Source organism: Gobio gobio, assembly GCF_949357685.1.
Source record: "Gobio gobio genome assembly, chromosome: 11".
NCBI classification, from domain to species: domain Eukaryota; kingdom Metazoa; phylum Chordata; class Actinopteri; order Cypriniformes; family Gobionidae; genus Gobio; species Gobio gobio.
The window spans coordinates 4,503,471-4,530,427 of record NC_137104.1 but is presented as its reverse complement, the minus strand read 5'-3'; the positions used below and the strand labels follow the sequence as shown (position 1 = coordinate 4,530,427).

At 35.7% G+C, this 26,957-nt stretch overlaps 2 protein-coding genes across 2 annotated transcripts in view; one reads left to right on the top strand and one right to left on the bottom strand.

The window, feature by feature from the left end:
* The window catches only part of eif3hb (eukaryotic translation initiation factor 3, subunit H, b), a 118,784-nt gene extending 97,285 nt beyond the window's left edge, over positions 1-21,499 (bottom strand). The window contains exon 1 of the mRNA XM_079828950.1: positions 21,379-21,499. Within this exon, the coding sequence (XP_079685076.1) occupies positions 21,379-21,459 (81 nt within the window). The 5' untranslated portion in view covers positions 21,460-21,499. The remainder of the gene's footprint in view (positions 1-21,378) is intronic.
* Positions 21,500-22,065: 566 nt separating this feature from the next.
* utp23 (UTP23 small subunit processome component) lies at positions 22,066-26,543 on the top strand. Its single transcript, XM_079828936.1, has 3 exons — positions 22,066-22,396; positions 22,470-22,644; positions 26,069-26,543. The coding sequence occupies exons 1-3, from the start codon at positions 22,209-22,211 to the stop codon at positions 26,474-26,476; spliced, it is 771 nt and encodes a 256-aa protein (XP_079685062.1). The 5' UTR covers positions 22,066-22,208; the 3' UTR covers positions 26,477-26,543.
* The last annotated feature ends 414 nt before the right edge of the window (positions 26,544-26,957 follow it).

Sequence of the window (26,957 nt, the reverse complement as noted above, 5' to 3'; positions counted from 1 at the left end):
CGGCTCATGAACGGTCTGTTTACATCAGTGCGCTTCCTCTTTGAGGCGTTGTTCATATTAAACGGTTGACGGGTAAAGTATTCTTAAAATACATTCTAAAAATCTGAATAATTCGTAATAAATAATTATTCACAGTATTTTGAAGTGCCCACGATAACAATATTGTGCATGTTCATTATTGCGGTATATCGTATTACCGTTTACCGGCACATGTCTAGTGCTAATATATCACGAGTCTGAATAGTCCATCGGAAAGCATGGAGTATAAATGATAAAGGGCTGGACAGCTGAAGGGATTCCTGGAGATGTGATGAAAGGAATATAGCAGGTGGACGTGGGACAAAATAGAGCTTAATCTTTAATCCGTAAACTTTAATACTGATCATAACCATTTGGAATTAGAAATGTCCCCTACAGATAACAGATGAGGACAGATAGAGAATGGGAAAATCCGAGCGGGGCAGCAGTAATAACAGAGGATGAAATACCACAGGTGAGGAGTAAAGCATATCCCACACGGCTGAGATAAGCTCAATGGCAGAGCCAAAGCGCCGCGTTTTTATAGGAAAATCTAATTCATCTTCAGCCGAGCAGAGCAGGGGCTGGAATCCGTCGACAAAGCAGAATCGATCCCGAGTCCAGGACGCCTGGATTCATCCAACGCAATCATAGATTTTCAGTTGTGACCACCGGCAGGCACAGCCTCATTTAAATCCTAACAACAACAACAACAACAAAATGTGTCACATAAAAATATGTGAGAGATAAATTTGTGTTCATTGGCCCAGCACTGAAAGGTCAGAAGGGCCCAAAGGAAAGACATGGTTAACAAGATCCAGGGTCAGAAACCTTTGACATAGGTCTAAGTCTCCGAACGCTTAACCAGGATTAAGGAACCAGTGTGTGTGTGTGTGTGTGTGTGTGGGGGGGGGTTTGGGATCAATACAACACACACCATCCATTCATCTTCAAAGACTGACCCTCATCGAGAGCCGGTGCTTGGAAGCAATTTCTGAGAGTTAAAAAGACTTACAACCGCAATCTACAGTTCTCACAGAGATCTCTCCTGTCTTTCACACACTCCGATTAGATATTCACATCTCCAGACTGCTGAACTGCATTTCTCCAATAGAATAGAATAGAAAAAATGAAAATAAATATTCTATTCTAGGGTAGAAAAGAATAAAATAAAAGAGAAGTAAAAATAAATAAATAAATGAGAAAATTAATGAATGAATGAATTATGGATAATAAATAAAATAGGATAGAAGGGAATAAAATACAATAGAATTAAATAAAAATAAAATAAGAGAACAAAAATAGAACAAATGAATGAAATAAGATAAAAGAGAAAAGATTTCAATAGAATGAATGAAATAAGATTTTAATTTAAAATAAAGTAAATAAAATGAAATATAAATATAAATTTAAAATTAAAATAAAATAAAAGATGGAATGAATGAATAAATAAATACATTTATTTATTTATTATTATGGATAATAAATAAAATAGGATAGAATAAAAGAGATTAAAATACAACAGAATTAAATACAAATAAAATAAAAGAATAAAATAAAATAGAATGAATGAATGAAATAAGATAGAATTAATAAAATAAATTATTTTTTCTTTAAAATAAATTTAAAATAAATTAAATTTAAAAAAATAATAAATTAATGAATAAATTTAAAATAAAATAATAAGATAAATAAAATAAAATAAAAAATTAATGAATGAATGAATTATGGATAATAAATAAAATAGGATAGAAGAGAATAAAATACAATAGAATAAAATAAAAATAAAATAAGAGAAGAAAAATAGAACAAATGAATGAAATAAGATAAAAGAGGGAAAAAAGAGAAATTTAAATAGAATGAATGAAATAAGAGAATTAATAAAATAAGATTTTAATTTAAAATAAAATGAAATATAAATACATTTTAAATAAAATAAATTTAAAATAAAGTAAATAAAAATAAAATAAAATAAAAGATAGAACGAATGAATAAATAAATACATTTATTTATTTATTATTATGGATAATAAATAAAATAGGATAGAGTAGAAGAGAGTAAAATACAATAGAATTAAATACAAATAAAATAAAAGAATAAAATAAAATAGAATGAATGAATGAATGAATGAAATAAGATAGAATTAATAAAATAAATTAATTTCTCTTTAAAATAAAGTAAATAAAATAAATTTAAAATAAAGTAAATTTAAAAAAAATAATAAATTAATGAATACATTTAAAATAAAATAAAATATAATAATAAAATAAAAACTAAACTAAACTAAACTAAACTAAACTAAACTAAACTAAACTAAACTAAACTAAACTAAACTAAACTAAACTAAACTAAACTAAATAAAATAAAATAAAATAAAATAAAATAAAATAAAATAAGTCTAAAAAAAGCGTTTGTTTCATTGGGCCAGCATATTTTTTCAGTTGTTTTCAATGGAAGTGTTGTGTATAGAAACAGCAGCAGAAGCATGGCGAGGCGATGAGAGTCTCTTTCATGCTGAACATTGCGCGATTGCCATTTTTTTTCTCGTCTCAGAGAGGAAAAAAATTATTTAAAACAAGAGCCAGAGCAAGTACGTTTGTACCTGTTTTTTATATGCAGAAACAAACTGTCTGCAAAATCAGCCCGAAGCCTAACACTATGTCCCTACAGGAAATTACACATTCTACGTAGACCCTAAAGGGACATGGTGATGGAGATGGGAGGAAAAAATATCTATATCCATATTTGTGTTCTCTCACAATTATATAGTCGGCCGATATCAATATGTGGGATATTGAAATGCATGCTTTTGAATGCACGCTCTAATTCGTGATCATGCATACTCGGTGTTCAGTATATATTTCCCATTATTTGCTCACTTCAGAATTTGAATTACCCAAATATACTTTTCTACTCCGGGGGTCCAAAAGTAAAAACTGCCAGAGCCTGCAAAGAGTTGACAAATCAATCCAAACAACTTTATTAGTGAAATTGACTGTAACCTCACAGGTCCTATTTTATTTCTAGAACAAACATAATTATTAGACCCAGGGAACCTGACAGCAAACATTCATGCCCATAATGCCCTAATCGAGAGGTAGAGCTTTGACTGATTGTTAAGCTGGCAGGGGATTGAGTTCCTGTTGTCAGTTGATGGCAGTACTGGTGGTTTGCCATCTGGTTATCAATAAATCTGACAGCTCGTGAATAAGCAAGCACTAAAGGCCATTAGGCAAGACTCCAGCAGGTCAAAGAGCCAGTACTCGCTGCTTTACTCAAATAAAGCATACAAAATGCACAATATTTGGTTTCATTTTGCACTCGCATCAACTAAAGTTGAGCTTGTGCTCACTAGAATAATACGCCATGTTAGTAAGAGTAACACTAAACGAATTTGACTTCAAAAAGTGCAAAAGTACAAAAACTATGACCAAAGCACACACAAAAAAAGTGTAAAAGTGTACATCCAGACCACACATGTATGGATGTGTACACTCTAAAAAATGCTGGGTTAAAAATAACCCAAGTTGGGTTGAAAATGGACTAACCCAGCAAAATTGGGTTGTTTTAAGCAAACATTTAACCCAATTGCTGGGTTAAAACAACCCAATTGCTGGGTTAAAACAACCAAATCGCTGGGTTTAAACAACCCAAACGCTGGGTTAAAACAACCCAAATGCTGGGTTAAAACAACTCAATTGGGTTGAAAATGGACAAACCCAGCAAAATTGGGTTGTTTTAACCCATTAATTGGGTTGTTTAAACTCAGCGATTTGGTTGTTTTAACCCAGCAATTGGGTTGTTTTAAGCAAATATTTAACCCAAACACTGGGTTAAAACAACCCAATTACTGGGTTAGTCCATTATCAACCCAACTTGGGTTATTTTTAACCCAGCATTTTTTTGAGTGTACTCATTTACTGTTTTGATTCGATATCATACCAGGGTTATTATAACTAAACCCATAAAAACATTATTTCACTCAATGTTCAAACAAACATTTACTGAAATTACACTCAAAAAAATGCTGGGTTAAAAATAACCCAAGTTGGGTTGAAAATGGACTAACCCAGCAATTGGGTTGTTTTAACCCAGCATTTGGGTTGTTTTAACCCAGTGTTTGGGTTAAATATTTGCTTAAAACAACCCAATTGCTGGGTTAAAACAACCAAATCGCTGGGTTTAAACAACCCAAACGCTGGGTTAAAACAACTCAATTGGGTTGAAAATGGACAAACCCAGCAAAATTGGGTTGTTTTAACCCAGCGATTGGGTTGTTTTAACCCAGCAATTGGGTTGTTTTAAGCAAATATTTAACCCAAACACTGGGTTAAAACAACCCAAATGCTGGGTTAAACCAACCCAATTGCTGGGTTAGTCCATTTTCAACCCAACTTGGGTTATTTTTAACCCAGCATTGTTTTGAGTGTACTCATTTACTGTTTTGATTCGATATCATACCGGGGTTATTATTATAACTAAACCCATAAAAACATTATTTCACTCAATGTTCAAGCAAACATTTACTGAAATTACACTCAAAAAAATGCTGGGTTAAAAATAACCCAAGTTGGGTTGAAAATGGACTAACCCAGCAAAATTGGGTTGTTTTAAGCAAACATTTAACCCAAATGCTGGGTTAAAACAACTCAATTGGGTTGAAAATGGACAAACCCAGTGAAATTGGGTTGTTTTAACCCATTAATTGGGTTGTTTAAACTCAGCAATTGGGTTGTTTTAACCCAGCAATTGGGTTGTTTTAAACAAACATTTAACCCAAACGTTGGGTTAAAACAACCCAATTGCTGGGTTAGCCAACTTGGGTTATTTTTAACCCTGCATTTTTTAGAGTGTAACCTAGACTGAACTGGTAAACCAGAATCAAATTACTATTGTTTCCACAGATGATAATTCACTATTGTTCCGTTAAATGATGCTTTAGTTGATATTAGATAACACTATATGGTAGCGCTCGCTAAAAGACAAAGGATGTTTGCCCTTCACAAAAAGGACTGAAAGATACAGCAAAGAAACGTCCAGAGAGGAAAGCATGTCCGGATGTGTCAAGTTTCGACAAAGCCTTTGCTCATTGTCTTAGCGGGACAAGGTGACTGGAAGAACGACAGGGCAAGTGGCATTCACAGGTGGAAGAGAGAGTGAGTCCTAACCCAAGCCGAAGTCTCCGGGGATCCAGAGTGAGAATGAGGCCGGCATTGAGCTCTAGTCCCTGTAGAGCATCTGTCACGCACACTGAACCTCACACACTGCAAAGTCAAGAGGAAGAGCAGCAAGAGTCTTCGGCTTCAGAACCACCTCGGATCAGTTTCCAGCTGATTTATTTTTTTTTAAGCTGTGTTTGCATAGCCTAGTCAATTCTAGTCAGAATATGAGTCTAATCTGCTCTGTGGGGCTGTGATTATGGGGCGTGTTTCAACCGAACCAGGAAAGACCTCAATTGGATAGACCTACAACCAATCAGAGCAACGGAGCGACGAATAACGTTAGTTGTGAAATGTCAACAGAACTCAACTGGCCTGTGTTGCCAAGTCCGCGGGTTAAAGCGACCCCATTATGTGATATACAGACCCAGGAATGTGATTTTTAGCTTCCAGCCCTGCCAAAATAACTCATATTTTACCCCCCAAATGCCCTTTTTCTTGGAGAACCGCCCCTGGAAAGCTATTGGGCTTGTTTTTGGCTAGTTTTGAGGAACGTTAGCAATTGGGCGGTTTTGTTGTAAAACTTGGCAACCCTGTACCTGCACGCACGCTGGAATAAGTAGCCTAACGATAGAAGAAAAAGATGAGTGTAAACGATCTTTGCTGGTGTTGTAAAAAAAGAATTTAAGGATACACAGAGAACTTACCAACACGATCATCATTTCTGAGAGAAATAGTAAAGGTGAATGCATATACGAACAAGTTCTCCAGTTTAGGATTAGAACAAACTCAACCCAAGCGCCTTTAATGACGTGGATGATTACGTTAATGTTTCTCATCTGTCCATCATCGTGTAAAGCCCGTCCTGACAATTTCATTGGTCCGAACAGTTTCTGTTCTTCTCTATGGATCAAGTCCAGACCGAACTGCCCGAGTAAAAATGTTGTGGGCGGGGCTAAGTTCGGCTGGCATCCAGGCTAATGTTTGCATGCAAAGATGCGAATTTAACTTAGGGCGCTTTCACACCTTCCTTGTTTGGTCCGGATTTTCTGACTTTTCAGTTTGGTCCGAATCAAAATTACAGGTGTGAAACCTCCCCCTGGACCACCGATCAAACTGAACAAAGGTTCGGTTCGTTTATAGTGTGAAAGCATTTTCTGTATGGTTCGGACTTTCAGAGCATTTACAGGAAGTTCCTGTTTATGTTTAAATATTATAATATTATTTTTTTAATTTAATCTCGGCTACATTGATTATGAAAAGTGAAAAGATGCGCAATATGTCAGAAGGTCAGAAATTATTTCGAAAGAAATTTTGTATGATTTTGCTTAGAAAGCCTTTCTTTAATGTGAATTTCGTTTCATATAAATTGTATCTTAATTCTAATCAACGTTTAATCAGATAATTGCCTGGATTTAATAAATAAGAAGCAAATCGTTTATAATTGCGGGAGCGATCACATGCTTTGCACATGAACTGGAGCGTCTCAAATAAACCAAAACTCAGCAGATACTCGTCTCACAAACATGAGAAATATGTGGATATAAAGCTTGAAATGTCCACTTTTAAACGTAACGAAAATAGTGAAGCAATGCTTCACTGTTCACTAGTGGCAACGATATGCGTCCGTTCATTCATTCTTGTCAAAGACGCGTCAGACGCACATCCGTTTACAAACCAATCAATGTCCAGATGCCGCCCACATAGAAGATGACGAGTGGACACAAGTGTGTGATGTTCAGTTCTTTAGTGCGCTCGCATGATTGCAATGTGAAACTAAACCAAAACTAACCGAAAGTATCAAAACATGAACTTCGGTTCAGACCTTGGTGCGGACTTTCAGGTGTGAAAACGCCCTTAAACTTTAAAATGAAAATGTCCTGATCATTTCCTCGCCCCCATCTCATCAGGTGTTCATGTCTTTCATTCTTCAGTCGAAAAGAAATTAAGTTTTTTTAGGAAAACATTCCAGGATTTTTCTGCACATAATGGACTTCAATGGGAACCAACGGCTGAAGGTCCAAATCAATGCAGTTTCAGAGGCTCTGACCGATCCCACACGAGGAGAAGGGTCTCATTTACACAAACCATCTGACATTTACTAAAAAAAATAATGAATATGTATATACTACAGTCCTTCCAGAAAAATGTGATTGTTTTGTGATTGTTGCGGGCAAAAATTCTTGATTATGCGGCACGTTTTCTTAGAAAATGCGGGATATTTATGCAATTTTATGCGATAAAATTGCGGGAACTTGGAAAAACTGCGGTTTGATGAAAAAGAGAATAAAAGCACTACATCACAGAAGGTGCTGGAATATTTAAGTTCTCATCTTGTTTTATTGAAGACCTTAATAATGGCTCAAATTTACAAAAAATTTAATTAAAATTAAGTTCTGTAGCCTTACAAAAGGAATATGCTACAACTTCTGAAAACATTAATAAATAACTTCCTGGTATACAGAGGTAGCTTTACAAAACAGACATTTGAGTGCTTCCAATGCACAAAGTGCAATCTCTTAAAGGGTTAGTTCACCCAAAAATGAAAATTCTGTCATTAATGACTGACCCTCATGTCGTCCGTTCATCTTCAGACACAAATTAAGATATTTTAGTGTAAATCTGATGGCTCTGAAAGGCCTCCATTGGCTCAATGCACTTTACACTCTCAAGACCCTTAAAAGACACTAAAGACGTCGTTACAAAGTCCATCTCACTACATTGGTTCTACAATAACTTTATAAAGCGACGAGAATAGTTTTTGTGCGCAAAAAAACCCTAAATAACGACTTATATAGTGATGACCGATTTCAAAAAACAGCAACATGAAGCTTTGAAGCGTTATGAATCAGTGAGTCGATTCATGATACGGATCGTGTGTCAAACCGCCAAACTGCTGAAATACGTGACTTTGGCGATCCAAACCACTGAATCGACTCACTGATTCATAATGCTCCAAACCACTGAATCGACTCACTGATTCATAATGCTCCAAACCACTGAATCGACTCACTGATTCATAAAGCTTCAAACCGCTGAATCGACTCACTGATTCATAACGCTCCAAACCACTGAATCGACTCACTGATTCATAATGCTCCAAACCACTGAATCGACTCACTGATTCATAACGCTCCAAACCGCTGAATCACTGATTCATAACACTCCAAACCGCTGAATCGACACACTGATTCATAACGCTCCAAACCGCTGAATCAACTCACTGATTCATAACACTCCAAACCGCTGAATCGACTCACTGATTCATAACACTCCAAACCGTTGAATCGACTCACTGATTCATAACACTCCAAACCGCTGAATCGACACACTGATTCATAACACTCCAAACCGCTGAATCGACTCACTGATTCATAACACTCCAAACCGCTGAATCGACTCACTGAGTCATAACGCTCCAAACCGCTGACTCGACTCACTGATTCATAACGCTTCGAAGCTTCATGAGGCCGTGTTTTGAAATCGGTCAACACACCGGGAAACTGCTTTGCGCCGTCTTTTGCTGTTATTTTTGTTGGCAAATGGGAGTTTGCAGCTTTTCGATGACGTTCATGTCGGGTAATTACGTCACTTCAAAACGTTCCCATGGCAATAGCGGGAAATGGCGGACATTTTTCAACTTTCTGCTAATATATATATGACTTTTTTGCAACGGAAATGCGGGGGATTATGAAATCATGCTAGCCCTGCATATTTTGAACGCGGAAATATGCAATTTGCGCAGCGAAAGTGCGGCATATTTTGAAAAAATGTGGCCCCCGCATAAATATGCGGACTTTGGCTGATTATTGATTAAATCATGCGATCGCATAATCTCGTTTTTCTGGAGGGACTGATACTAAATTGATCATCTTGCGCTGATTTGCGACGCGCCAAGGATTGCGCAATCATGTCGGAAAGGTCACGCTAGACGTAGGCGGAAGTACTTGGATCCATAACACACACAGTTTCTGCCAGTCTCATGCTAGTCTTGAGTATCTATAGAGTAGTGTTGATCCTTCATATCTCCCAAGAGTCTTTAGTTTATCATATTTATAAACGACAGACACACTGAACCGATTCTTTCTGAAAACATTGGCATCATACGTCAAACTAATTTTTGGAAATTTCGGCCATGTTTATCATAAGAATCAACTCTTTATCAGTGTAAATAAGTCAGAATGCATGAAATAGCATTAGATCCCCGCCCTTTAAAAAAATCCTAGATCTGCCATTGAACACACCACAGACTCATTCGCTAAACTGAACAGCCAATCAGAGCGATCTCTCTCACGATGGCGATTCAAAATGGAGAATCAACGCGAGTCGACATGTGAACAACCTGTAAACACCAGCCCAACAGACGCCGACCGGCCCTTCAAAATAAAGGTTCTTTGAGTCCATAAAGAATCGGTAACATCCATGGAAACTTCCCACTGCACAAAAGGTTCTTTAAATATTTCAAATGTCCTTCACACTTGGAAAAAATCACTGAAAGATTCTTCGGGGAACCAAAAATGTTCTATCACTTTATTTTTAAGAGTATAGGACCAAAGAAACCAGCTTTAAAAGATGCTTTGAAGACATTAAACTGCTAACCATTATGAAATGGTGAGGACAACACAACGCAAAAATTTCCCAGCAAAACCCATTTGTTAGAAAAAGAAAAGGATGAGGTTGTTACTTTGACCTTAGGCGGGACAGATCACAGCGAGGAAGGACAAATAAGAAACTTGACTTTCTTCCAGTTGCCAGAGTCTTATTGTGCACCGGCTCAGCCATCAATCTTTCACGCTCGCTGTAGAAGTGCTCCAGGTTTACAGCGAATCAAGCTCTTCTCTCAGACTGTTAATCTGCACTTCACGAACGCCGTCCGTGTGGTATCGCCTCTCAGGGCCCTCAAGGGCCGTATATAAGCTCCACTCACCTCCTGTCAGCATCTGAATCCGTCAAAAGGCTGTAGAGAGAGCGAATCCCTGCATCTACATCCTTTAAAGACACCCAAACACACACGTCAGATAAAGCACTGGAGGGAAGTTGCCGAAGCTGCTAGAGGAGAATTGATCATCATGGATGATGGGAACCAGTCATTTTGTAAGTACAACGAACTAATCCAGATACACTCTTCCGCTTGGTTTATCCTCTAACTAGGAAAAGGATAAGGTAAATCAAACATACAGGAGCATATGCTTATTTGTGCCCACTTAAATCCTATTCATGCAGGAAAAAACTAACAAACCTCAAGCAAACATGGGATTGGCTTTGGCTTGCTCAGTTTGGGGGACAGTAAATATTCAACTATATTGCTGATCAGCTCATTTCAATTATCATAAAGTCATAATTAAGAGTTAAATGCTTAAAAATGATTTTAAACGTCCTCATTATTAGACAAAAAGTAAAAAATATGCTTTTAAAAGTGATAATAGTGAGATAAAAAGTCAAAAATACAACATGCTAAGTCATAATTATAAGATAAAATGTTGAAAATATGATTTTAAAAGTCCTCATTATTAGACAAAAAGTCAAAAATATGATTTTAAGTGATAATAGTGAGATAAAAAGTCAAAAATACAACATGCCAAGTCATAATTATACGATAAAATGTTGAAAATATGATTTTAAAAGTCCTCATTATTAGATAAAAAGTCAAAAATATGATTTTAAAAGTGATAATAGTGAGATAAAAAGTCAAAAATACAACATGCTAAGTCATAATTAAGATAAAATGTTGAAAATATGATTTTAAAAGTCCTCATTATTAGATAAAAAGTCAAAAATATGATTTTAAAAGTGATAATACTGAGATAAAAAGTCAAAAATACAACATGCTAAGTCATAATTATAAGATAAAATGTTGAAAATATGATTTTAAAAGTCCTCATTATTAGATAAAAAGTCAAAAATATGATTTTAAAAGTGATAATAGTGAGATAAAAAGTCAAAAATACAACATGCTAAGTCATAATTATAAGATAAAATGTTGAAAATATGATTTTAAAGTCCTCATTATTAGATAAAAAGTCAAAAATATGATTTTAAAAGTGATAATAGTGAGAAAAAGTCAGAAATATGACATTCTAAGTCATAATTATAAGATAAAATGTCAAAAATATGATTTTAAAAGTACGCATTATTAGATAAAATGTCAAAAATATGATTTTAAAAGACCTCATTATTAGATTAAAAGTCAGAAATATGATTTTAAAAGTCATAATAGTGAGAAAAAGTCAAAAATATGACATTCTAAGTCATAATTATAAGATAAAATGTCAAAAATATGATTTTAAAAGTACGCATTATTAGATAAAATGTCAAAAATATGATTTTAAAAGACCTCATTATTAGATTAAAAGTCAGAAATATGATTTTAAAAGTCATAATAGTGAGAAAAAGTCAAAAATAGGACATTCTAAGTCATAATTATAAGATAAAATGTCAAAAATATGATTTTAAAAGTACGCATTATTAGATAAAATGTCAAAAATATGATTTTAAAAGACCTCATTATTAGATTAAAAGTCAGAAATATGATTTTAAAAGTCATAATAGTGAGATAAAAAGTCAAAAATACAACATGCTAAGTCATAATTATAAGATAAAATGTTGAAAATATGATTTTAAAAGTCCTCATTATTAGATAGAAAGTCAAAAATATGATTTTAAAAGTGATAATAGTGAGATAAAAAGTCAAAAATACAACATGCTAAGTCATAATTATAAGATAAAATGTTGAAAATATGATTTTAAAAGTCCTCATTATTAGACAAAAAGTAAAAAATATGATTTTAAAAGTGATAATAGTGAGATAAAAAGTCAAAAATACAACATGCTAAGTCATAATTATAAGATAAAATGTTGAAAATATGATTTTAAAAGTCCTCATTATTAGATAAAAAGTCAAAAATATGATTTTAAAAGTGATAATAGTGAGATAAAAAGTCAAAAATACAACATGCTAAGTCATAATTAAGATAAAATGTTGAAAATATGATTTTAAAAGTCCTCATTATTAGATAAAAAGTCAAAAATATGATTTTAAAAGTGATAATAGTGAGATAAAAAGTCAAAAATACAACATGCTAAGTCATAATTATAAGATAAAATGTTGAAAATATGATTTTAAAAGTCCTCATTATTAGATAAAAAGTCAAAAATATGATTTTAAAAGTGATAATAGTGAGATAAAAAGTCAAAAATACAACATGCTAAGTCATAATTAAGATAAAATGTTGAAAATATGATTTTAAAAGTCCTCATTATTAGACAAAAAGTCAAAAATATGATTTTAAAAGTGATAATAGTGAGATAAAAAGTCAAAAATACAACATGCTAAGTCATAATTAAGATAAAATGTTGAAAATATGATTTTAAAAGTCCTCATTATTAGATAAAAAGTCAAAAATATGATTTTAAAAGTGATAATAGTGAGATAAAAAGTCACAAATACAACATGCTAAGTCATAATTATAAGATAAAATGTTGAAAATATGATTTTAAAAGTCCTCATTATTAGATAAAAAGTCAAAAATATGATTTTAAAAGTGATAATAGTGAGATAAAAAGTCAAAAATACAACATGCTAAGTCATAATTAAGATAAAATGTTGAAAATATGATTTTAAAAGTCCTCATTATTAGATAAAAAGTAAAAAATATGATTTTAAAAGTCATAATAGTGAGAAAAAGTCAAAAATATGACATTCTAAGTCATAATTATAAGATAAAATGTTGAAAATATGATTTTAAAAGTACGCATTATTAGTTAAAAAGTCAAAAATATGATTTTAAAAGTGATAATAGTGAAATAAAAAGTCAAAAATACAACATGCTAAGTCATAATTATAAGATAAAATGTTGAAAATATGATTTTAAAAGTCCTCATTATTAGATAAAAAGTCAAAAATATGATTTTAAAAGTGATAATAGTGAGATAAAAAGTCAAAAATACAACATGCTAAGTCATAATTATAAGATAAAATGTTGAAAATATGATTTTAAAAGTCCTCATTATTAGATAAAAAGTCAAAAATATGATTTTAAAAGTCATAATAGTGAGAAAAAGTCAAAAATATGACATTCTAAGTCATAATTATAAGATAAAATGTTGAAAATATGATTTTAAAAGTACGCATTATTAGATAAAATGTCGAAAATATGATTTTAAAAGACCTCATTATTAGATTAAAAGTCAGAAATATGATTTTAAAAGTCATAATAGTGAGATAAACAGTCAAAAACATGATTTTAAAAGTCCTCATTATTAGATAACAATTCAAAAATATAACATGCCAAGTCATTGTGAGATGAACAGTTGAAATTAGGACTTTAGAAATTCTGAGATAAAAATTCAACATTTTGGATTTAAAATCAAAATTATCACTTAAAAATATTAGATAAATTATGAGATAAAAAGCTGAAATTAGATTTTAAAAAGGTCTAAATTATGACCAAAACACACTAAAACATTTAAGAGATGAAATCATGCTTGTTATTTGTTTTATTTTTTAAATGCGCATAAAAAAAATTGATTCACACTGATAATAATAATATTTATATTATTATTTTCATTGTGTGCAATATTTTTTACATGCGTTTTTTACATTTTGAAATCAGTTTTTACAACAGAAATTAATCCATCGTAAACTTCCTTTAGCTTTTCATCTCAAACTAAACTAGGGCTGTCATTTTTGAGAAAAATCTAATCCGAACGGATATCAAATATCAAGCAATGTATTCGAATATCTACGAGCGCCCCGTTAATTTCAACATAATCTAATTAAAATGTTACATTTTTCAACACATTTAGTACTTTTGGAATAAAAAAATAAACTATAAGCTAATGCAGCCATGGCCAAACTTTGAGAAATTATTTGCTTAAGCTGGGTCTTCAGGCTATAGTCTGTTAGATCACCTCACCTCCCGATCCAAATCCTTCGTCTCTCTCTCTACGATCAATGCATATCATCTCATATATCTATTTTATAACTATTTCACGTGTAACCATAATCATATATTGTTATTAAATGCTGTGCTAACTAGTTTTGATGCTGTATTAACTTTAATGTGCAATACAATATGACAGTCACACTATAGCAACATATTTTGCTATTGCGCTAATTTCCGTCATTGGTATACATTACAGTGGGTGGTAATAGACGAAAAATTTACAGTTTTCTTGCTCATAACTTTTCTTTAGTCATTCGGCAACCCTGCAGCCTGAGGCAAACACCCTTACAGAATCATTTTTTGTATATTTTGTTAGGTTTTCTATGTATACTGAAGCATTTCTTGCATTCCTAAGGGGGTCAAATTTCGTACTTTTTTTTATTCCAACCACATAAACTCTTTGAATTCAGTCAAAATTGTTGTGTATTCGTGGTTCAAGTGCAACAAAAATCTTCTTGGTCTTTCAATTCTTTCACTTCTATGAAATGATATGTTTTTTAATAAAAGATCAGGCTTCTTTGTTCATATTTACCAAGGGGGCCAATAACTCCGACCACAATCTATTTTCATATTTATACAAGTAGACTGTATTAAAGCAGAAGTAGAAAGTCTGCTTAGTAGGCGGTGGCATCCATTGATGCTTCGCTCCAGCTTTCACCCGTCAAGTGTGTTCAAAACAGACTGACAACGTTGAAGAGATGAGAGGATGTGAGGAAGAGCGAGTGATTTCAGTGGATCTCTGCTGCCCCCTGCTGACCACCTCCAGCGGAGCATTTAGGGGATGGAGATTACAAAAGCAGAGACAGTAAAAGTGTTGTGCATCACCTTGAGTTAAGCGCAGGTGATGCACATAATTTTTCAATTAACTAAATATGCATATAGGGTGAACCCAAGGTAACTGGGACATATTTTGCCATTGAGATGACTAGGGGAAAAAAAAATATTTTTAGCATGAGACGACTCCTCAGGGAATCAGAAATCAGAAATGACTTAAACATCGCCCTGCTATGACTCTCATGCATAAGCAGACCTTATTTCACACTGCTTAATAAGTGCTTAGCTTTTGCCTGAAAGGTCAAAAATAAAGAGTTTCATATAACGGAGAGAGAGAGAGAGAGAGCTGAGAAGATACATATCCCTGGAAGGGATTTGTAGAGCTCTCCGTTTAAGCTGCTTACCCACCCTGAAGCAGTCGCCTCTAATCCACCTGCTTTATACATTTAGCTTATTTGTATTCATCTAAAAACTCTGTGAACAGCAGGTCTACAAAATGGAGGACGGCAACAATGCCTGATGCTCAGGTGGCTGAACCGAAAGGGGAAATACAGCAGATGGATAATATCAGGGTCTTCCTCTATTCCTTCTTCACTCACCGTTTTGCTTAACAAGAAAACAGGCATATCAATAATAACACCTGCATCGGATGCGTTTTCCTGCACTGAGGGGCCAAACATGGCAAACAAATTCAATTTTTTATTATTTATAAAATTGAGATGGACTGAGATTACAACTAGAGACACAACTACACTACATTGCCAAAAGTGTTGGGACGTCTGCCTTTACACATGAACTTTAATGACATCCCATTCTTAATCCATAGGGTTTAATATGGAGTTTGCAGCTCTAACAGCTTCAGCTCTTCTGGCTTTCCTCAAGGTTTAGGAGTGTGTTTATGGGGAATCTTCTAGAAGCGCATTTGTGATGTTGGACGAGAAGGCCTGACTCTCAGTCTCCGCTCTAATTCAGCCCAAAGCTGTTCTATCGGGTTGAGGTCAGGACTCAAGTTCCTCCACACCAAACTCGCTCATCCATGTCTTTATGGAGCGACGCTTTGTGCACTGGTGCATGCTGGGAAAGGAAGGGGCCGTCCCCAAACTGTTCCCACAAAGTTGGGAGCATGAAATTGTCCAAAATGTCTTGGTGAAGCATTAAGAGTTCCTTTCACTGGAACTAAGCGGCCAACTCATGAAAAACAACCCCCATAATCCCCCCTCCACCAAACTTTACACTTGGCACAATGCAGTCAGGCAAGTCCCGTTCTCCTGGCAACCGCCAAACCCAAACTCATCCATGGGATTGTCAGAGAGAGAGAAGCGTGATTGGTCACTCAAGAGAACACGTCTCCACTGCTCTAGAGTCCAGTGGCGGCGCACTTTACCCCACACTTTGCATTGCACTTGGTGATGTAAGGCTTGGATGAGCTGCTTGGCCATGGAAACCCTGAAGCTCTGTTCTTGAGCTCATCTGAAGGCCACAGAAGTTTGGAGGTCTGGAGCTCTTGACTTCTGTGACCCTCAGCATGCGCTGACCCCACTCTGTGATTTTGCGTGGCTGAGTTGCTGTTGTTCCCAATTGCTTCCACTTTGTTATAATCCCACTAACAGTTGAGCGTGGAATATTTAGTAGTGAGGAAATCTCACGAATGACAGCCTAATTTAAATAGAAAATATTTCACAATATTACTGTTTGTACTGTTAAAGTTTTGTTTCTCTGAACCATCATCCATATCTGTATGTTTTCACAGAGCTGGAAAGACAACGATGAAGTTTGCAAGTATTGGGCAAAAAACTAAAATAAACAAAACTCCCAGTGATGCGTGCATGAGGCGTGAAAGAAAACCCTTAGTCAAGCCCAAATGTTTCCTCAGAAACATCACTCCAGCTCAGAATGAGTAAAAAAAAAGAGGCCCATGAACCGCGTCAGCGCCTTAAAGTTGAGCATCAAGACACCGCAGAGAATGTGCTGGAAAACCCACGGGCTCAAAACAGCCATTCAGACGGCAAACAGGGAGCCGAGCTTTAGTGAAGCCTAAGAAAGGCTGCGGGGCGAGTGGATAGAAAATCAATGAAATCATCGATGACAGCTTTGCTTCAGGCACCTTGACAGGGAACAGCTTTTCTTGAGCCGCTGCCTAAAAACTAAAAAAGTGGAACACTGAGTGTGACGGTTTAAGACACCAAAACTAAAAACAAGCAAAAAGCAAAAGTTTGTGAGCATTCATAGCGAGATAAGACAGTTAGAAGCGTGCATCAGTGAGTTTAATTAGGTTCAGTCGATTTATTGTGGCTGTACAAACCAATTAACTACAAAAACACAGCAAAAAAAAAAGACTGGAGATTTTGCACTCAAATAAAAGCATACAGAAGATTTTTTTTTTAAATTCTGCAATGTTAAAAACAAACCAGCACCACTAGTGCAAATGCAAATTCTGTTTAATATTATATAATAAGTCGAATAAACATGCCGGTTCCAGCTCACGTGCGTAAGACATTGTGCGTTTGTTCGCTTCATTTAACCGCGGATTCGTTTGTAAACAAGATACAGGTCGAGACTGGATTTGCAGACATATTGAGATTAAAACACAATGCTGTGCTTCTATATTGGATCCGACAGGAACGGTGCAACACACTTATGGGAGTAAAACATGTTTTTATTAGGGCTGTCAAAAGATTAATCGCATCCAAAATAAAAGTTTGTGTTTACATAATATATGTGTGTGTACTCATGTATATATTTAAGAAAAAAATATTTTTATATATAAAACATATATATTATAGATTATATAAATGTATATACAGTATATACATGCAAATATTTCTTAAATATATACATGCTTGTGTGTGTATTTATATATAAATAATAATTAACAGAGTACACACATATATATTATGTAACACAAACTTTTATTTTGGATGCGATTAATCGCAATTAATCTTTTGACAGCCCTTGTTTTTATATGTGTTAGTATTGGATTGTTACATATCGTTTGATATCTATTGATTGCATACCTTAGCACGCGGTCACAGGCTGAAGAAGCTGTTATTGGTTCATTCGTGATCAGACTCTGACCTGTAACGCCAGTGATCGCAAAACCCAATGTCCCGGGGCTGTGTGTTTTTCAGACGGGCTACCAAAACGTATCTTAAATAGTAAATTAACATTCCTTTCTTGCGCGCACGCGCGCATGTGTGTGTCGCGATTATTCACCAATCGGGCCGGCCAAAATACAAAAATAACATCCCAATCAATGGCAGGTGGATGAGAGATGAATCTTTGTGTTTGTTTGATAAAGGCATTTTGCGAGTCCTGTGAGCGTTTCTCCAGACGCTTTCAAAACAATTCCCACATGTACTGAGAGGAGCTGAAGCTCATTAAATATGCAAATCTTATCCAATCCTAGCCGTGGGCGTTTATTTCCATGTCTTCAGTGCGGCACGCCCACCAAAACCCAGCGTTTTTCAGAGAGCCTCAAAACCAAGGCAGCTTATTACTTATTCATTATGATGTTTCTGAATGTAAAAAACTTCATAAGTTGACCCCAGACAACAGTATAAAAATAAAAAAAAAATCCAGTTCATGACCCCTTTAAACTACCATCATGGTACAGGCCCCAGGTATAGCTTTGTTTAACTACTGTTTTAAGTTATGTTGTCATCTTGCTTTTATCCACTATTACTACTTCACACAAAAGATGAAGTGTCCGTTTTACTCCAGAAAATCACCACAAGAGCTGAATAAAACACAGTACAAGAAGTGTGCATTAAAGTCCATAAACACCACGAATTACACAAAAACACTCCTTACATCTTACAGTAAACAAATACAGGGGGTGCTTAATACATGGTACACTTTATATCCGTAAAACAACTCTGAACTGTAATAACGTGCTCTCCCTTTCATTACTGTATCGCTCCGGAGACTATAAGCTGGATCACGAACAGTTGGTACTGATCCATCTTTGAGTTACAACTTGAGCAAAACCTGCCTTGTATTGCCCCTCGTTCAATAAGAAGTCTGGAGTGAAATGATTCACGCAGACTAGTGTTAATTTCGTTGACGAATAATTTGTCAAACAACCTTTTTTCACTGACAAAAACGAGACGATAACTAAATAAAAACTAGTGATAGATGACAAAAACTATAACGAAAATCCACAGTCATTTTCGTCAACAAATAAAAGCGGGAGGAAAATGTTAGGGAGGGACGATTAGGGAAGAGATCCAGTCAGAACTGACGTCCTGTAACAGATGTTTACTTTACGATGTTTATATAGTAATATGTGTTAGACGTTTGTAACAACGCATATTTAAACTGCTGAACTTGATTGAGCTCCTGCAACTGCAACAGAGGCGCAGACATTTCAAAATAAGAGTCCATGTGTATTTCGAGCTTGTTTATAATTAAAAGTCACACATTATATATTTGTTTTTGGTTACACAAACTGTATTTAATTTAATTCCCATTTAATTCATAGTCAGGAGGAAAGAGCAGAATTTGACACATATTCAATAAAGTATCAGGGTTATAATAGTTAACTAAAACCGTTTAAAAAAATCTTCATTACTTAAAATTAAATAAATGTTAACTGAAATTAAAACTTATTTTAACCTGATATGGCCTACTAACTAAAACAGAAATACACAGTTATAAAAACTATAAAAGATGTTTTTAAAAAAACAAACAAAAAAGTGAATTGAGCTCTTTTGTGTATTTTTAATGTCAAAAACATAATGATGTTAAAATGTCAGTTCAAGTGACAGTCGGTTATGTAATGCTTAAATGCTTAATGTATTACAATTTAACTAAACTCATTAGATTTTAGGAGACTAAATCTACTGTAGATTTAGTCGACTAAAATCTTATGATATTCAGTCGACTAAAACTAAAAACAATTCAGGCAAAATAGGTGCCAGGAAACTCTTAGACTGCAATCGTGTCTTTATAAGTACATCTCCTACACACAAAACACAACGAAAAATGGACAAAACATTCATTAAAGACAATCTTTAGAAGGTTTAGAAGATCTGTTATTAGGCTGTTAAACAGTTCTTGATCTCCCTCAATTCTCTCTTAGTTAATTTAATGAACTATCCATTTTTAATATTGGGACTTTTAGGGATCAGGTGCAATATTTTGTATATTAATTTGAGTTAGTTATTTATTCTTAGGACAGGGTGTCTTTTTAAACATGCATTTATTGTACATCTCTTTTAATAGGATGTTGTGGCTGTTTTATCTATTTATTAGAATTTGGGTGTTTTGTGTGATTCCATTGTCCATTGCCTGTAACTGTTTGAATGAAGTATTCATCATCATCATCATCATCATCATCATCATAATCATAATCATCATCATCATCATAACCGCAGCCTTAGTGTACAGGACAATCAAACTAATTGCATACCTGATCTAAAAAGTTATGCAACTTTTGCTTGATGTTTGTATGCAAAGATATAACAATATTATATAGCTACAGTACTGGTCAAAAGTTTGGAAACATTATTTTTTGAAAGAAGTCACCAAGGCTGCATTAATTTGATCAAAAATACAGAAAAAAAAACTAATATTGTGAAATATTATTACAATTTAAAATAGTGATTTTTCTATTTTAATATATTTTAAAGTGTAATTTATTCTCGTGCTCAAAGCTGAATTTATCATCATTATTCCAGTCTTCAGTGTCACATGATCCTTCAGAAATCAGTCTAATATGATGATTATTTATTATCAATGCTGGATAATTTGTGCTGCTTAATAGTTTTTTTTTTGTGTGTATAATCTGATATTTTTTTCATATTTTTATTTATTTGATGAAGTTAAAAAGAACAGCATTTGATCAAAATATAACAATATAAATCTTTACCATCACTTTTTTATCCATTTATGTGTTAAACAATTATGTGCTGAATAATTTTAATTTTCAATTTAATTTTATTACTGATCCCAAACTTTTGAACAGTAGTGTATATTGTTACAAAAGATTTATATTGTTCATTTTTAACTTTTAATTAATCAAAGAATACTGGAAAAAAGTATCAAAGGTTATAAATATATAGAGAGAGCAGCACAACTGATTTATTGATAATAAATCATCATATTAGAGTGATTTCTGAAGAATAGATAGATAGATAGATAGATAGATAGATAGATAGATAGATAGATAGATAGATAGATAGATAGATAGATAGATAGATAGATAGATAGATAGATAGATAGATAGATAGATAATATTTATTTCTATGGTCGTTGATCAAATTAAAACAATTACATTTCGGCATTTTCTCTTATTTACATTTGTGGCCAACTTTGAGAAAATATTCTTATTCTTATTATTAATCTCTGGTTTGGAACATTATCTGGACTATTATCATTCAGTGACCTGCAGGTGAACTAACCAGCAGCTTCTGTACACAGAGATATTAAACGCTCAGATTGTATAAACTCGACGACACCGAGTCTGTTAAACGTGTTCTTACCAGTCCCTCGATCTGGATTTGTTTGACTGGACAATCCAGGGCTTTTCCAGGTGGAGTTTCTTTACGGGATGCCATTTTCATGCGCGATGGGGATACAAGACCGTTAAACCAGCGACTTCCGGTCAACCTGACAGAGATAAAAGAATCATTTAATGGAATCGGATCTTTTTCGCATCCATTCATGAACGGTTCAAAAACCGAAACTAAAGCGATTAATTCATTTAAAAATTAATTTAAATATATTTTATGAAAACATACATGTTCAGGTTCAGCTCAGAGATGTAAATATAGCATTGTTTATTGTATATTCACATTCTATTTATGTTCTACATTACTTTTTATACATGTATACCTTTTATCACGACTGCAATTAATTTAATAAATTATAATAAACAGCATTATTAATATAAAACTCGTATTAAAGAGCAATACGTTTTAAAATGATCCGTTCGAAAGAATCGATTCGCTAGAAGGTACAGCTGTGATAGTGGTCGGAGAAACAATAACGATTGCGTACAGTTCCTAAAGTGAGTTAACTAATACATTTCTGAAAGTCGTAATCTAATAATTATTATTTAACCTTATGTATTATTCGTAGTTATTATTACGTTGCTCCTATTAGTATTTGTTAGGATAAACGCCGTATTTCATTTATAATCGCTTGCTGTTTCCACCCGACGCATATTTACTGTAACCACGCTGGTTCCACGCTTTGAGATCAGCGTGAGTTTCGTCCTGTTTTGTTGACATATTGACATGAATTAAGGGTGTTAATCCTCACGTGTTCGGGTTTATTGGTATCCCTGAGCTTTATGTATTAATAATTCATCATGAAGATAAAGCGTCAGAAGCACGCGAAGAAAACAATCAGCTTTTATAAGTACAACTTTTGCTTTAGGGAGCCTTTCCAGATATTAATTGATGGCACGTTTTGTCAGGCGGCTTTAAAGAATAAGATTCAGATCAAAGAGCAGTTGCCGAAGTATCTGATGGGAGAAGTTCAGCTCTGCACCACAAGGTAAGCTTCTCTTATATCTGGTGTTAATGTGCATTAGATGCTGTATAGTAACAGATGTGGTGTGTTTTTGCAGCTGCGCACTGAAGGAACTTGAAACGCTGGCTAAAGACCTTTATGGAGCCAAACTCATCCTGCAGAGGTTTCAGATCAGGAGATGCAAACACACGAGAGACGCTGTTCCTGCGTCAGAGTGTTTGCTGTCGATGCTCGGGGAGACAAACACACACCATTACTTCATCGCGACTCAGGTCAGGACTCTATAACTGCACATGTCCTGTGGGTTTGAAGAATAAACTATAACTAGATGGGGGGAGGGGGGGGGATACAGACCAGGAAGTTTGAAAAGCTTGAAGTTTAAAATAGATAGATAGATAGATAGATAGATAGATAGATAGATAGATAGATAGATAGATAGATAGATAGATAGATAGATAGATAGATACATGGATGGATAGATAGAATAGTAGATAGATACAGCGATGGATGGATGATAGAATGATAGATAGAATGATAGATAGAATGATAGATAGATAGATAGATAGATAGATAGATAGATAGATAGATAGATAGATAGATAGATAGATAGATAGATAGATAGATAGATAGATAGATACAGCGATTGATGGATGATAGAATGATAGATAGATGGATGGATAGATATAGATAGATAGATAGATAGATAGATAGATAGATAGATAGATAGATAGATAGATAGATAGATAGATAGATAGATAGATAGATAGATAGATAGATAGATAGATAGAGCGATTGATGGATGATAGAATGATAGATAGATGGATGGATGGATAGATAGCTAGATGGATGGATGGAGTGACAGATAGCTTGATGGATGGATGGATGGATAGAGCGATGGATGGATGGAATGACAGATAGATTGATGGATGGATGGATGGATGGATGGATAGAGCGATGGATGGATGGAGTGACAGATAGATTGATGGATGAATGGATGGATGGATATAATGGCAGATAGATTGATGGATGGATGGGTATAATGGCAGATAGATTGATGGATGGATGGGTATAATGGCAGATAGATTGATGGATGGATGGGTATAATGGCAGATAGATTGATGGATGGATGGATGGATGGATCGAGCGATGAATGGATGGAGTGACAGATAGCTAGATGGATGGATGGTTGGATAGAATGCTGGATGGATGGATAGAATGGCAGATAGATAGATGGATGGATGGATGAATAGAATGGCAGATGGATGGATGGATGGATGGATGGATGGATGGATGGATGGATGGATGGAATGACAGATAGCTAGATGGATGGATGGATGGATGGATGGATGGATGGATAGAATGGCAGATAGATGGATAGAGCGATGGATGGATGGAATGACAGATAGCTTGATGGATGGATGGATATAATGGCAGATGGATGGATGGAGTGACAGATAGCTAGATGGATGGATGGTTGGATAGAATGCCGGATGGATGGATAGAATGGCAGATAGATAGATGGATGGATAGAATGGCAGATGGATGGATGGATGGATGGATGGATGGATGGATGGATGGATGGATGGATGGATGGATGGATGGATGGATGGAATGACAGATAGCTAGATGGATGGATGGATGGATGGATCGATGGATAGGATGGCAGATAGATGGATAGAGCGATGGATGGATGGAATGACAGATAGCTTGATGGATGGATGGATATAATGGCAGATGGATGGATGGAATGACAGATGGATGGATGGATAGAATGGCAGATAGCTAGATGGATCATTTGTAATTTAAATTAGATAGATGGATGGATGGATGGATGGATGGATGGATGGATGGATGGATGGATGGATGGATGGATGGAATGACAGATAGCTAGATGGATGGATGGATGGATGGATAGAATGGCAGATAGATGGATAGAGCGATGGATGGATGGAATGACAGATAGCTTGATGGATGGATGGATATAATGGCAGATAGATTGATGGATGGATGGATATAATGGCAGATAGATTGATGGATGGATGGATATAATGGCAGATAGCTAGATGGATGGATGGTTGGATAGAATGCCGGATGGATGGATAGAATGGCAGATAGATTGATGGATGGATGGGTATAATGGCAGATAGATTGATGGATGGATGGATGGATGGATGGATCGAGCGATGAATGGATGGAGTGACAGATAGCTAGATGGATGGATGGTTGGATAGAATGCTGGATGGATGGATAGAATGGCAGATAGATAGATGGATGGATGGATGAATAGAATGGCAGATGGATGGATGGATGGATGGATGGATGGATGGATGGATGGATGGATGGATGGAATGACAGATAGCTAGATGGATGGATGGATGGATGGATGGATGGATGGATGGATAGAATGGCAGATAGATGGATAGAGCGATGGATGGATGGAATGACAGATAGCTTGATGGATGGATGGATATAATGGCAGATGGATGGATGGAATGACAGATAGCTTGATGGATGGATGGATGGATATAATGGCAGATGGATGGATGGAATGACAGATAGCTTGATGGATGGATGGATATAATGGCAGATGGATGGATGGAATGACAGATGGATGGATGGATAGAATGGCAGATAGCTAGATGGATCATTTGTAATTTAAATTAGATAGATAGATGGATGGATAGATGGATGGATGGATGGATGGAATGACAGATAGCTAGATGGATGGATGGATGGATGGATGGATGGATAGAATGGCAGATAGATGGATAGAGCGATGGATGGATGGAATGACAGATAGCTTGATGGATGGATGGATATAATGGCAGATGGATGGATGGAATGACAGATAGCTTGATGGATGGATGGATGGATATAATGGCAGATGGATGGATGGAATGACAGATAGCTTGATGGATGGATGGATATAATGGCAGATGGATGGATGGAATGACAGATAGCTTGATGGATGGATGGATATAATGGCAGATGGATGGATGGAATGACAGATGGATGGATGGATAGAATGGCAGATAGCTAGATGGATCATTTGTAATTTAAATTAGATAGATAGATGGATGGATAGATGGATGGATGGATGGATGGAATGACAGATAGCTAGATGGATGGATGGCTGGCTGGATGGATGGATAGAATGGCAGATAGATGGATAGAGCGATGGATGGATGGAATGACAGATAGCTTGATGGATGGATGGATATAATGGCAGATAGATGGATGGATGGAATGACAGATGGATGGATGGATTTAATGGCAGATAGATGGATGGATGGAATGACAGATAGCTAGATGGATGGATGGATGGATGGATGGATGGATGGATATAATGGCAGATAGATTGATGGATGGATGGATGGATATAATGGCAGATAGATTGATGGATGGATGGATGGATGGATGGATGGATGGATGGAATGAATGACAGATAGCTAGATGGATGGATGGAGTGACAGATAGCTTGATGGATGAATGGATGGATGGATGGATGGATGGAATGCCAGATGGATGGATGGATGGATGGAATGCCAGATGGATGGATGGATGGAATGATGGATAGAGGGATAGATAGAGCGACTGAATGTTGCTAGCATTAGCACATGGCTAACATGATTTAGCCTGCGTTTGAATAGCACCTCAGTGTCTGTGAAGCTCAGTAACACACGGCTCGTCCTCCAGGATCAGGAGCTGACCGCAGCGCTGAAGAAGATCCCCGGGGTTCCCCTGCTCTACATCGTCCTCAACACTATGGTTCTGGACAAGCCGTCCGAGCGGAGCCTGAAGCAGGTGGAGGCGGTGCAGCTGGGCCAGATCCTCCACCCGGCCCAGCTGAAGAGCCTCCAGAACCTGAAGGAGGAGAAGAAGAAGGAGGAGGAGGAGGAGGAGGGCAAAGGAGGAGAGGAGCGGAGGGGCAAGAAGCGCAAGAGGAAATCCAGCAATCCCAACCCACTCAGCTGCCTGAAGAAGAAGAAGAAGAAGAACCCCATGCCTCAGCAGCCCAAACACACGGATGGACAGAAGAAGAGGAGGATTAGAAACCGGAAGAAACGGCCTGGCGGAGGAGAGAAGGATCCCTCCACTGCTTAGAGTCCCTTTGCTGTCAACACTCTTTTATCCCTGATCATCTGTCTAATAAATTCGTGCTTCTCTATTAGCCAAACCTGTTTTTTTGTGAATGTTGTGTTTTTTTAATGATGAAATAACATTATGACCACCTTTTTAATATTGTGTTGTTCCCCCTTTTGCTGACCCGTCGAAGGCATGGCCTCCTCTAGACCCCTGAAGGTGTGCTGTGGGATCTGGCACCAAGATGTTAGCAGCAGATCCTTTAAGTCCTGTAAGTTGCGAGGTGAGATGGATCGGACTTGTTTGTTCAGCTCATCCCACAGATGCTCGATTGGATTGAGATCTGGGGCCCGTTCTTCGTACCTCGCTTAATAGAGTGCCGAAGTAATGATGTCACTTTGTAGGCCAAAACGCGGAAGTGAGTTAGCATTTTAGCCCTATGGGTTCCCTCGCCCTAAAGTCTATGGGTTTTTTGAATGGGTTTTTGCTAAATCGCCTGAAA

Bases quoted from the DNA above. Each gene is read 5' to 3' on its own strand.
- utp23 (XM_079828936.1), top strand. From the start codon at position 22,209: ATGAAGATAAAGCGTCAGAAGCACGCGAAGAAAACAATCAGCTTTTAT. The intron at 22,397-22,469 runs GTAAGCTTCTCT...GTGTTTTTGCAG, and splicing joins GTTCAGCTCTGCACCACAAG to CTGCGCACTGAAGGAACTTG. The intron at 22,645-26,068 runs GTCAGGACTCTA...CTCGTCCTCCAG, and splicing joins ATTACTTCATCGCGACTCAG to GATCAGGAGCTGACCGCAGC.